Source organism: Gobio gobio (assembly GCF_949357685.1).
Source record: "Gobio gobio genome assembly, chromosome: 25".
Lineage (NCBI taxonomy): Eukaryota > Metazoa > Chordata > Actinopteri > Cypriniformes > Gobionidae > Gobio > Gobio gobio.
Window position 1 is genome coordinate 8,360,562 of NC_137121.1, and position 13,908 is coordinate 8,374,469.

The 13,908-nt window shown below is 37.7% G+C and overlaps 1 protein-coding gene across 1 annotated transcript; it reads left to right on the forward strand.

Annotated features, from left to right (window-relative positions):
• Positions 1–7,264: 7,264 nt before the first annotated feature.
• Positions 7,265–9,641, forward strand: LOC307121802 (N-acetylneuraminate-9-phosphate synthase-like; the record flags this gene model as incomplete). The annotated part of the gene is made up of 6 exons (XM_079809560.1): positions 7,265–7,396; positions 8,039–8,254; positions 8,360–8,459; positions 8,829–8,983; positions 9,097–9,363; positions 9,453–9,641. 6 exons carry the CDS (start codon positions 7,265–7,267, stop codon positions 9,639–9,641), a joined length of 1,059 nt encoding a protein of 352 aa, XP_079665686.1.
• Positions 9,642–13,908: the final 4,267 nt, after the last annotated feature.

Sequence of the window (13,908 nt, forward strand, 5' to 3'; positions counted from 1 at the left end):
GCACAGGCGTTATGTCAGGCAAGTGCTCAGCACTGGCGCGTTCTTCAAAAATGAAGCGGTCTAAACCCTCGAGTGCACAGGGACGGAAAAAGAGAAAGGCAGACGATCACAAGAAAGCCCAGTATAGAGGTAAGTCTTCTCATCTCAGCCATAAAGGTGTCAAACGAAATAAATTTACTTCGTATTATCGATATTATCAACTAATATTGGACGGCATTGGACGTTTTATTGCTGTCACTAAGCTATCACTAGCTAGCTAGTTATCTACATATTACTACGCATTTCACTGACAATAAGGAAATCCAGACGAGCCCAATTTTAATGCTGCGTCAATTTTGAAGGTGAATAGAAATGCCAGAAACAACTGTTCATCTTTTATTATTTAAGATAGGGATAGAGCTACAAGAACTTATATATTTTAATTTTGTAGTGGTAAGTACAGTGTATCCATAATAGCACTTTTGTTTGTAGAGGGTATAACGTTAGTTAATCCAGTTTATGGGTCATAATTTGCTTAAGTGTCTTTACAAAACTCAATCTCGCCTAGGGCAACCAAAGAGCTAGAGCCGGCCCTGCAGCCCAGAACAAGTCTTGCTGCTTTATTTTGCACAACTTGTATTCTTGTCAAGTCCTTTTTAGCCGCAGAAGACCACACCTCGGTGCAGTATGACAAGTGACATAATATTAATGACTCTGTTACTATTTTTAAAGTGTCCTGATTCACATAATGACAACATTTCTAAGTTACTGCAATGCCGCATCCCATTCTGTTAACAATAGTATTTATGTGTTCCGTCCAAGAAAGACTACTATCAATAACCAAACCCAACAGTTTAGCCTTTTCTACTTGTTGCATTCTTTGCCTGGCTATATGTAACTTTAAATCTGATCCAAGCTTCAATTTTTGTTTTGATCTAATAATCATACTTTTAGTTTTGGGTATATTTAAGACTAATTTATTTCCGCTTACCCCCTCATACACCGAATCCAATTCTCTAGACAGAACATGATTAAGTTTTGTCACAGGAGTCTGCAGCATAGTAAACAGTTGAGTCATCTGCAAACATTGTCAGTGATGCTTTTTTGACAGTTAAAGGCAAATCATTAATAAAAACAGAAAACAAAAGAGGACCCAAACAACTTCCTTGAGGTAACCCACAAAATAAACCTTTATAATTAGATAAGGAACCATTGTAAAAAACCCGCTGGGTTCTGTGGGAAAGATAACTTTTCATCAGTGCAACAGCAGAACTAGTGAAGCCGTAGCTCTTCAACTTCTCAATTAAAATATGATGGTCTATAACATCAAAAGCAGCACTGAAGTCCAACATAACCACTCCAGCTAATTCGGAATTATCCATACTTCTAAGCCATCCATCAGTCATCTGCGTAAGAGCTGTACAGGTAGAATGTGCCTTTCTATATGCATGCTGAAACATAGTCATCAAATTATTTTTTCTGGAAATAATTACAAATTTGTGTATATAATCTTTTCCATAAATGTACTGAGTGCAGACAGAATACTAATAGGTCTGCAGTTATGCCCGTTATAAGATAATCAATTGTCTTTTATCAATGGAATAATTTTCCCTTCCTTCCACAGAGTGGGATAGATCCCACTCGCTATGCACTGATTAAATATATGACACAACAGAGCAGCAATATATTCGGCTGTTTTATTCAATACTAGGCTGTCCAAGTTGTCTGTGCCTGGACTTCCATGTGTTGGAAGAGACTTTAACAAGGCCATCACTTCTGCAGTTTGCACACAATTAAAGTTAAAATTACACATTTTATCAGCCATAATTTCATTTTTGATCAGTTCACAGTAATTAAAGTCTTGTGTTCCAAAACCTTTTCTTAAATTGCTAACTTTTATTTGTAAAATATTTATTAAAATAGTCCGCAATATCTTTGGATTTTGTTATAAAACCACCATCAGACTCTACAAAAGAAGGGGATGCATTTCTATTTCTACCCATAATTTCATTTAGAATATTCCGAAGCTTTTTGCCATCATATTTAACACTGTCAATTCTGTTTTTGTAGTACTCTTTCTTGTTTCTTTCATTCATTTTAGTAACTTGGTTCCTTAATTTGCAATATTTTAATCTGTCCTCTAATAATCTTGTTTTCACAGCCACTTGTTTTGCTTCATCTCTTAGCTTCATCATATTTTTCAATGTTGAATCAATCCACCTTGCAGTTTGCGTTTTTATCACCATATATTTCATCGCATATTTATCAACAATACCCAAAATCATACTCATGAAAACATCCAACGAAGCTCCTGGGTTGTGGCTACTGTACACATCTTTCTAATCAACATTTTTTAATTCTCCCACAATCTTTTCAATAGCAGATACTTTATAAAACCTTTTGTACCAAAAATAGCTTTAGCCTTAGGGACTTTAGCTTTCTTGTTGACAGCAATGAGATTATGGTCACTAAACCCTACTGGAGTTGACACACAACGTCCGTACACAGTTCTGGTACATTAGTGTAAATGTGATCAATACATGTTGCTGTTGTAATGCCTGCCTTATTGCTAAATATTCTTGTTGGCACATTAACAATTTGATGACTTATATAGGAAAGTAATTTATTTTTCTTTGTACATCTTTCATCATTCCAATCAATGTTCTTATCTCCAAACAGGTAAAGTTCACAATTAACATCAGAGGCATTATCAAGCATTTCACCTAAGCATGTCAGATAGTCCACATGTGCATCAGGAGGTCTATAACAGCATCCTACAAGCACTGGTTACATATAAGGTACATAGACTTCCACCAAAATAGCTTCAATGTCATTGCATATCAAATTTTGTTTAAATTTACAAGGAATGTTGCTTTGCACAAAAATGGCCACACCACCACCAAATTTATTTCTATCCTTTCTAAAAACATTAAAACCTTTAACTGATAATTCAGAGTTTTGAATAGAGCTGTCGAGATGTGTCTGTCGAGAGCATGTGTCGAGATGTGAGATGTGTTTATAATATTAATATTGAAGCACTATACTCACATGGACTGATTTAAACATGTTTTTAGTACCTTAATGGATCTTGAGAGTGTAAATTGCTCACTGAGCCTTCGGATTTCAACAAAAGTACCGTAATTGGTGTTCCGAAGATATTAGTTTCATTTTTGGCTGAACCAACCCTTTAACTGCGGGCGGATGAGAGATAAATCATTGTTTTTGTTTGATGAAGACATTTTACAAGCCCTGTGGGCAGATTCCGGTTTCTCCACATTGGAAGTTTTCAAAACAATTCCCACATGCACTGGCGGGGGAGCCGAAACTCATTATTATGCGAAACTATCTAATCATAGCAGTGGGCGTTTACTTCCAAGTCTTCAGTGTTCCAGGAGAGAGGTTCAAAACCAGGGTAGAAAATAGCCTATTACTTATTCATTATGATGTTTTTGAATGTAAAAACCACAGGAATGTCATAAGTTGACCTCAGACAACAGTATAAAATGTTTTAAAAAGCCAGTTCATGACACCTTATTATATAGTTTTTTTTTAATCTGTAAATTTAACTTAAATCTGTAAAACCTAAAATGTTGCTACAGTATTTTTTACTGTAAATTTCTGGCAACCACAGCTGCCAGTTTTTTTACCGTGAATTTAACGGAATTCTTTTAGCAGTGTGTGCGCTCTAGCACCCAGAATATGAACGCAACGCGTTTTATTACACGTTAAGCGTTTTCCTCCCATAGAAAATGTGGCTTGGGAAATTATGCAGTGAAGCAGAACCTTAGTGTAGCAGTGACAGATGTGAAAATGCCCTCTTTTCTTTTTCTTTTGGAAGATATTATCAAAAGGATCAAGGCCAATACAGAAACTGAGCCATACAAAGTTGAAGGAGTTAAACTTCTTAGACATCTTTGGCCAAGACAGTATTTTAAATGGGTCTTGTGAGTCTAAATCCATCACTGAGAGTGTTTGTCGTGAAAAGTCCCTCAAACGAATCAGTACATATAGTCCAAAATACTGTCAATGGTGCATTATGCTCTTGATTATCCACCACAGTCTGATGCTGGAAAAGATATTCCCAGTTTGTGTGCTCATTTGAAACAGACTCTTTGGAAAGTTTGTCATAAGTGTTAGCAATAAAATGTTAAAAGATCATTAATTGGCATACAAATTTTTATATATATATATATATATATATATATATATATATGTGTGTATATATATATATATATATATATGTTTATGTGTGTGTGTGTGTGTGTGTGTGTGTGTGTGTGTGTGTGTGTGTAATATAAACACTAATATAAATTAAGTTCCAAGCGCCCAACCAATGGGAACACTGATCACCATAATGGTGGGACATTTTAGGAACTCAACATACATTTATGAAGTCAGCTTATGTTATGTTCTCCCAAAATATTTAGTTGTATTGTCAATAACATTCAAGATGACTGGAAAATGAGTGAATGCAACTAAGAAGAATGATAACTGCAGAAGTGGAGGAAATTAGTGAAAAGTCTATTAAGAATTGCCCCGCCTCAACCTTTTGCTCGCCCACCTGTTTTTTTTTTTTTTGCTTTGGCAAAATGGTAATCAAACCAGTAATGTTACTCTTAAACTTTTACTTGGGTTTTCTGAGTAACAAATGCATTAGCATGCAAATTGTTCAGATTACAATTTTTTTTAAAGTAAGTTAAACAAATTATTGAACTTTAAGTAAAGTTCATTAAAAAGTCTAAGTAAGAACAACTATTGGATTTTACAGTGTATGCTGTCTAACTTGCAACCACAGTTTGGGCTTTCAAATGGCAGCAGTCTGCCTGTAGTACCACAACTTTCCAGATTATATAACCAACGTTACAACCTGCTTGCACAGGGAGTGTGCTGGGGGCTATTTTCAGGCGCTGTGTAATATCATTGCTCCGCTGCACCCATGGTATGGCACAAAGTTCCTTGATTATTGTGCAGGAATGAGAGTATAGTTCCTAGCCATATCGGCCTAGAAATTCACAACTTTTAATTTTCCGTCTGTCTTAGTACTCTACTACAGAAGAGTCAAGTTTTAAATATCGACACTTTGGTCTTTTTTTGAGCAAGATGCTAACGGTCTAATCAGATTCAATGATCTATGCTAAGCTATGCTAAAAGTGCTACCACCAGACCAGGAGATCGGCTGAATGGATTCGAAAACGGTGAAACTCAACTGTTTAACTCTAGGGGAGTTGGAAAATAAGCCTATTTTTTTTTTTTAAAGTGGCGTGTTCCTTTAAAGCCAGGTCAAAATCGAGGGAGCAAGGGTCTGTCCATATAAACTTCCCTCGTGGAACGCACTTCAAAATGGCGGCAGGGGTTCCCCTGAGGGGAAGTGCTTAGGGAAGTTCGCAAGTGTGTGTCTAGAAGTGGAGTGGAACGCAGCACAGGTCTATAAGGGCATATAGCCTACAACATAATCAAGAGCTTTGTGTGCTGTTTTCCAGTCAATCAAAATGTGTGCTGTTATGATGACTAACAGGGGAAAAACTGGTCTTCATAGATTAATAAAGAGCCAGAGGAACTGTCAAGGAGTAGGAAATAAACAATTTCAATATAAGAAAATTGTAAATTTTGTTTGACTTCCCATGGCACTTTTACCATGTATCCCATATAAGCAAGTAATTGTTATCTAGGCAATTATTTTAGCAGTTATGCTATTAACAGACTATCCTGGCTCCGCCCTCCTCTGTACTTCCGCTCAATTTTCATTTTCCTTCAGTACACCATCTGGGACTGCGGTATATTCTTAGGTTTTCTCCGAAAAAATTTTTTACCGGTCCAATCAGCGAACAGAGGGAGTGGCTGAGAGTGATGACGTTGATGTTGTGCGCTAGTTTGAGTTGTAGTTCAGTAATGGTGGCAGAGAAAGATGTGAGCGAAGCCATTCATTCCGTTGTGGCACTGCTGCCGAATACCCAGAAGTTAAAGCCGGAGCAAGAGCAATCTTTGCTGAATTCTGTGGCCATGATGTTGTGGCCCTCCTCCCCACAGGGTTCTGGAAAAGTTTGATTTTCCAGCTCGCTCCGTTAGTGGTGAAGGAGTTACTGAAGCCCTATTCGGACGGTAATTGTTTCTCGTGGGGACGGAAGGTATTGTCATCATTTACAGGGGCTAGTCAGTGATTTTAGTGCCATCCGTCTACCACCACCCGCGTAAAAATCCCCAGCCGAATTACCGCCTGTTTTAGACAAACACAAAGGTCGTGTGTGTGCTGTCCGAATCCACATCGCTGAGTTTTCAAGAATATATCACTTCAAAATTCACTGTTTATATCCTTTTTGACCACTGCAGAGCACCGTACGGTTGCGCTTCACTGTCATTTGGATGCATTTCTAGACTTGTATTTCTTTAAATGCTGGCAAGTATTTTCAAGAGCAATATATTTCATCACCGCTCAAAAAATAAAAGGAAGAAAAGCACGTAAACATTTGAATTGGGCCGTTATTTACAGCAGCATTTATTCTTATCCAACCAAGCATATGACATTTTATTTACTGCAATCATGTTACGGACCACGTGAGCAGTGCGTTCCCGATCACAAAACTCTCCCCTCCACTGTGAATAAATCACAATCCGAATGCACAAGTTTTACATTTTATCACTGAGGTGGCGTGCACAATCTGCACAGTTAATTTTATGGACTTCCATGAGAGAAACAAGGCGAACGGCGCATGACATGAGTCACAACCAAACGTTAGCGATTAGTTATGGCAGATCCAGAGCGGCTCTGGGCAGATCCAATAGTTTTAAACTTCAACAGAGTTCCCGCCTTCAAGGAAGTGAACGCTTGTCAATGGAGAGTGGCCAGACTCTCTGTACAAATTAAATGTACGAGAGTCTGGTAAGACCACACTGTAAAAAATATTCTTGTCTCCAATTGAACATTTTCTAGTGACCAATCACATCTACATTTTTCAGTTGGCCAAATTGAATTTCTGTGAATTGATGCAATTTAATTCACAGAAATTCAATTTGGCCAACCAAAAAATGTTGATGTGATCAGTCACTAGAAAATGTTCAATTGGAGACCTGATAAATTTTTTTTACAGTGCAGGCTATTAGCAGACTCAGGTCACACAGGTTTTGTGAAGTATGCACTAGAGGGTGGGATGTGGCAACGTTTAGGGTGGAGCACTCTGTTTAAATGACAGCGTGCCCTTCTCTCCGGCCCCTTTGCTTGATGCCAGCACGTCAGTGATCACGTCTCCAGCCTCTTAGTCGTATATCAGTAAAACAATTAGTCTATAAAATGTCTGCTGAATTTGAACTTTGTCCAGGAAGAAAAATCGGGGGTTCCAACCCCTGTTTTATCATTGCTGAGATTGGACAGAACCATCAGGGAGACATTGAAATCGCCAAACAAATGATCCGAATGGCCAAGGTAAAGTACTGTTAGCAGGAGTGGGGGAACCCCGAAACCACAGTTTGATTTAAAGACAGATTTTTTCCTCCATTTTATTACCTGACTTTTATTTCTAAACAGAAAAAATGACCTAGAAACGGGGCCGTTCACAAATAATGTGTTTTACCATTCCACTGTGTTACTTTTCCATTGTTTTTTTTATTTAAAAAAACTCGACGGATGTGTTTGACCGTTTTTAACTGCAAAAACTCGTTCTTTGAGAACCGGCTCAAACTTAGAATCCTATCCTACTGTAAAAAAAAAATGTATGTTGGTTTAACTTAAAATTCAGTTCATTGAAATGAAAAATATTTAGTTGACACAATGAAGGAGATTGGTTTAGTAAATAGAAACTCAAAATATTATGTTATCTGAACCACATTAATTATCTAAATTGACAAATCATGAAAATTTCACATGACGAGAAAATATAATTTCACTTTTTCCAATCTTAAGTCAAGAATTAAAATGGGAAGTTTCTGTAATAGCTATAACGGTCACACACTGTATCACATCAAATTAACTTTTAGACTTCTTATATGGTGAAACTCATTTTTCATTCAAAAATCCTGTTTGTAGTCAACCATATCCACTTCAACTCTCTCTTGTACCTCCCTGCAGGACTGTGGAGCTGATTGTGCCAAGTTTCAAAAGAGCGAGATTGAACACAGATTCACCAAGCACGCTCTGGAGCGTCCCTACACGTCCCCTCACGCCTGGGGCCCGACCTATGGGGCTCATAAACTCCATCTGGAGTTCAGTCACCAGCAGTACAGAGAGCTGCAACAGTACGCCAATGACATTGGCATCTTCTTTACAGCATCAGGGATGGATGATGTGAGGGTCTCAACGTTTATTATATATATCAAGAGAATATGTGCATGTTAAACCCAGCAGATTGAAATGCATCTCATAACTTTTTTCTCTCCCTACCTCAACCAGATGGCTGTAGAATTTCTTCATGAAATCAATGTGCCGTTTTTCAAAGTTGCCTCAGCTGACACCAACAACATCCCTTACCTGGAGAAAACCGCCAAAAAAGGTAAAACTCACTGTTCAAAAAGAGTTGAAGAGCTGAAAACTCGCTCTCCTTTGACAGAGGTTTGTCATATTCACTGCCAAGGTTTACATAATATTTCAGACACTATCCAGCGACTCACAAATGAGAAAAGTTCAAGCACAGCCGAGAACTGAATCTGAATAGCTTCTCATGAGCATTTAAAGTCAGCTATTCTAGATCACCTGGAGATTTACGTATTGACAGAGCTGATTGGCCAGAGAGCAGAGCGAATGCAACCTAGAAATCCTGGTGTGGATTTTCTGGCTTTGAGTGTGCAGAGAATTCAGCATGTGTGAACTGTGAATGAGCTTATTTTCTCCCAGAAGCTGACGTTTTGGTGTATTTGTGTAGGTCGCCCCATGGTGATTTCTGCTGGAATGCAGTCTATGGAGATCATGCGCTGTGTTTACCAAACCGTCAAGAAGCACAATCCCAATTTCACTCTCCTGCAGTGCACCAGTGCTTATCCGCTGCCATTAGAGCACGTCAACCTCAGCCTGATCCCTGTAAGTGATCGCTTTAATCTCATCTTCATCAACTTCATAAATTACTGAAAAAAAAAATATTTGTTTTTAAGTAGTAGCTGAGTAATTTGAAATCTTTCCCTTTTCCTACGCAGGAGTTGCAGAAGGAGTTTCCGGACATTCCCATTGGCTACTCTGGACATGAGACAGGCATCCATGTGTCTGTGGCTGCTGTGGCACTTGGGGCAAAGGTCCTGGAGCGTCATGTGACCCTGGATAAGAGCTGGAAAGGCAGTGACCATGCAGCATCACTGGAGCCGGCGGAGCTGGCGGAGCTGGTGAAAGCCATCAGGACGGTGGAGATGGCGATGGGCTCGCCAATCAAACAGATGCTGCCCTGTGAGGCTTCCTGTCACAGCAAGGTCAGATAAAATGGTCATTTTGACAGATTTTAAAACCCCCCAAAATGTATAAAATCTCATTAAATCAATGGTTATGTTCTTTCCTCCAGTTGGGTAAGTCAGTGGTGGCCCTGAAACCATTGCAGAAGGGTGAGACATTAACTCTCGACATGCTGACCGTAAAAGTGGCCGAACCGCAAGGCGTCAGGCCGGAGAACATCTTCAAACTGGTTGGCAAGAAAATCACAGTGGACCTGGAGAAAGATGCCACCATTACTGATGACGTGATTACAGACTGATGATCAGACACTCCAAAACTAAAGGGGCAATGAAGGGGTCTTATCTTTTAATTTGAATAAAAAAAAAAATATATAAAATCAGCCATTATTAAATGAAAATTTTTAAGAGACTTTTTATTATTACATTCTTGTCATTATGACATGAGAAATATGTAAATTATGTCTTGTCTTGATTTTGCATATTTGCCTAATGTCTTGACATATTGTAACCTGTCTCGCAGACTATTGTCTTTGTAATTGTGGTGAATGAACACTTTGTCAAGTAAAATATCTTTCTTTCCAAATCAATCTTGACTCTGGGTCTTTGTTCATATTGGTCTCTTTATTAGACCCAGCTGTATTCCTCAAAAGCAAGATGTTTTGTGTAAAATCGAACAGTTGTTCTTACTAACAGTTTTTAGTTAACTTTACTTAATGTCCAATAATTTGTTGAACTTACTTAAAATGGTTTAGTAATCTGTACTGTTTGCATGCTATGCCTTTGTTACTCAGAAAACCCAAGTTAACATTACTTGACTGGATTGAATACAATTTTGCAAAGCACTAAAATAAATATTAAAAATAGGCAGGGCAAAAGGTTTTCAAGGCCGGGCATTTCTTAATAGACTTCACTTATTTCCTCCACTTCTGCAGTTATCGTTCTCCTTAGCTACATTCACTCATTTCCCAAAGTCATCTTGAATGTTATTGTCAATACAACTAAACATTTTGGGAGAATGTAACATAAGTTGACTCCATACATTCATGTTGACTAACATTCTTGTAATTCTCTTCTTGCAGTGATGCAACAGGGAATCACAGTTATTGGATTTCTAAGGGAAGGGAAGTAATAAATATTGATGGATTATATATAACATAACTATATTTTATATCAAATAATTGTATTGCTAAAACTTATGGCATATATTTTTAATTGGGTTGATATAATAAATAAATAATTAGTAAAACAAAGCAATTAATTTATTCATGCTGCAATGCATTCTGGGAGTACACTTCCTCAGATCACATATAGAATGAAGTTGACAAAACTAAAATGGTTTAAGTAACAACTCGGTGTTATTAAGTTATGCTTACTTAATTGAATTAAGGCAACAAGTTTGCACAATTGAATTAAGTAAACTGAACAAATTAGTTTTAATGGTGTAGAATTCAGGCCACAGAGAATGCCTTCATGAAATGTGGAATTATTATTTACTGTTTGAATGCAAGTTCAAGTTCAAGTTCAAGTTCAAGTTCAAGTTCAATTTTATTTGTATAGCACATTTCCAACAGCCCCAGGCTGACCAAAGTGCTTTACAGAAGAGCAAGAATATCACACATACAGAAAAATAAAAATAAATAAACCACATAAAAATATAAAAAATACATATAGAAAAGTTTAACATATCACCATAATCAGTACACTAAGGAAAATAAAAAAGTTTTTAGCAGGGACTTGAAAATAGACAAGGAAGGGGCCAGCCTAATCTCTAAAGGCAGGGTATTCCAAAGTCGTGGCCCTGCCACTGCAAATGCACGCTCACCTCTACGCTTTAGTCTAGCGCGAGGAACGACCAACACAGCCTGATCACAAGAACGGAGGCTTCTGGGTGGAGTATAGGAGTGAAGGAGTTCAGATAAATAGACATGAGCTTTGTTATGTAGGGATTTATACACGAAGAGTAGAATTTTGAAGTCTATTCTCTGACAAATCGCCAACCAGTGAAGGGATCTAAGAATCGGAGTGATGTGATCATGTTTACGACACTTTGAAAGCAGTCTGGCAGCAGCATTTTGGACAAGCTGAAGTCACGCAATTTGAGATTTAGATATACCGCAATATAGGGAATTGCAATAATCTAAACGCGACGTAACAAACGCATGAACAGCCATTTCGAGTTTTTTTGGGGAGAGAAAGTTTTAAATTTTTGACAGTAGACGAAGCTGATAAAAACTGGATCCAACAACAGAGGAGATATGTCTGTCAAATTTTAAAAGCTGGTCAAAAATAATACCCAAGTTCGTCACCCGTGTCGATCTAAAAGCGGATAAACTTTCTAGCTCAGGACTTATACACTGAGAGTTTTCATTTGGACTGAATACAATCACCTCAGTCTTGTCCTCGTTTAAGAAGAGGAAGTTCTGGGCTAGCCATAATTTAACCTCCTCTAAACATTGGAGAAGAGAGGTGATCGCAGTGGAGTTGTTTTTCTTTACTGGAAGATAGATTTGAGTGTCATCTGCATAGAAATGAAAGGACACACCAAGCTTTCTTAGAATAGAGCCCAAAGGCAGCATGTACAAAGAGAATAGAGAGGGAGCTAAAATAGAGCCTTGAGGAAGGCCACAGGTCAGAGGAGCGGCGGAAGATGAAAAGTTACCCAATTTCACTAAAAATGTTCTGTAAATAGGTATGAATGAAACCATTTCAGAGCGTTTGCTTTTAGACCTACCCAAGACTCTAGTCTTGATAATAGTAAGGAGTGGTCTATGGTATCAAAAGCAGCTGATAAATCTGAAAGAATAAGAACCACAGAGTCCCCAGAGTCAGTGGAGATGTAGATGTCATTTACAACTCTCAGAAGGGCGGACTCAGTGCTGTGTGCAGACTTAAAGCCAGACTGAAAAACCTCATAAATAGAATTGCTACACTGAAAACCCTAATAAGTTGATTGAACTCATTTGATTTGAGTAAACTCGTTGCCTCAATTTATTTGAGTAATGGAGTCTCTCAAAACTTGTATATTTAAGTTCACTCAACTTGGTGCTCATGTTGACTGTACTTAAATTGTTAAGTTCACCAAACTTGGTGTTTATAAAATGTACTTAAACAATTCAGTCCACTAAACTTGGTGTTAAGTTGTTCTTACTTAAACCATTTAAGTTTAGTCAACTTAATTCTATCTGGGATCTGAGGAAGTGTACTCCCAGAGTGCATTGTGGCATGAATAAATCAATTGCTATATATATATATGTATATATTACTTCCCTTCTTTTGAAATCATACAACAATGATTTCTTGTTGCATTGCTGTTTAATAGGAAGTTAATTACTATAATATGAATGAAGTTCCAAGTGTCCAACCAAAGGGAACACTAATCACAATTATGGTGAGAGGAAGTGGAGGAAATGAGTGATAAGTCTATAAAAAATTGCCCCACCTCAAAAACACGTACGATTTAACCAAACAATATTGACTTCTTCTTGCCATTAAAAATCAAACAAAAAATAACTTTAAATATTTTTACTTACCAAATGTAAGATTGCACCCGATGAAAAGGTCTCCATCTTGATTTGAATCAGCAGCAAGCAACAGACGAGGCGAAAAGGACTGCCTTTTTAAAATATCCTCCAATCAGTGCATTAGTTTAGTTATTGCCAGGCAGAACTCCTTGCATGGCCAATCACATCAAAGCAAGAACAGAGTGAGCTATTTTAATTAATTATGATTTTGAGTTAATTAAACTTGAAATCTTAAGTGTATGTATTTTGTAGGTTAACAAGTTATACTAACTTATATTTATGAGTTTCTTGACTAAACTAGAAATATTTAGTCAAGATTACTTGATTGTTTAAGAAAAAGACAACATTAGGGTTTACAGTGTAGTAATAAAGTTTTGAAGTTGATTCAGCACAATTTTCTCTAAAACTTTTGAAATAAAAGGCAAAACAGAAATGGGGCGAACATTTTTTAGGACAGTGGGGTCCAGAGAAGGCTTCTTGAGCAGAGGAGTGACTGTAGCGACTTTAAGGTCAGCAGGAACAGAGCCCGTTTGGAGACATTTATTAACAAGAGATAACAGACCAGGCCCAATCGAATCAATAATTAGTTTTAAAAATTTGGGGTGAATAATTTCACTAGGACAGAATGAGGGTTTGAGATTGTCAATCACCTCCTTCAATTCCTGGAGATTGACGGGTTCAAAAGCATCCAAAAATGCAGAGGCGGGTGACATGATAGGAGAATTGGCTAACGTTAAGGTGGGACAGACATGCTCCATAAGCCAGGCAGAGTTCAGGAGGCTCAGATGTTGATCAGCATCCAAGTCAGATAATGGTTGATCCAAGTTCAATTGTGAGCAACATTCATCAAAACACAAGTTGAAATTTGTGCTAAACTGAGGAGAGTAGAAGCGAGAAAGACTTACAGTTGTACTAGGAGAATGAGAGAGCTCTGGAAGGGATAGTGTGAATAATATAGGCTTATGATCAGATATCATAAAATCTGAGAGCACAACATCAGTCACATCAAACCCATACGAGAGTACAAGGTCCAACGTATGACCCA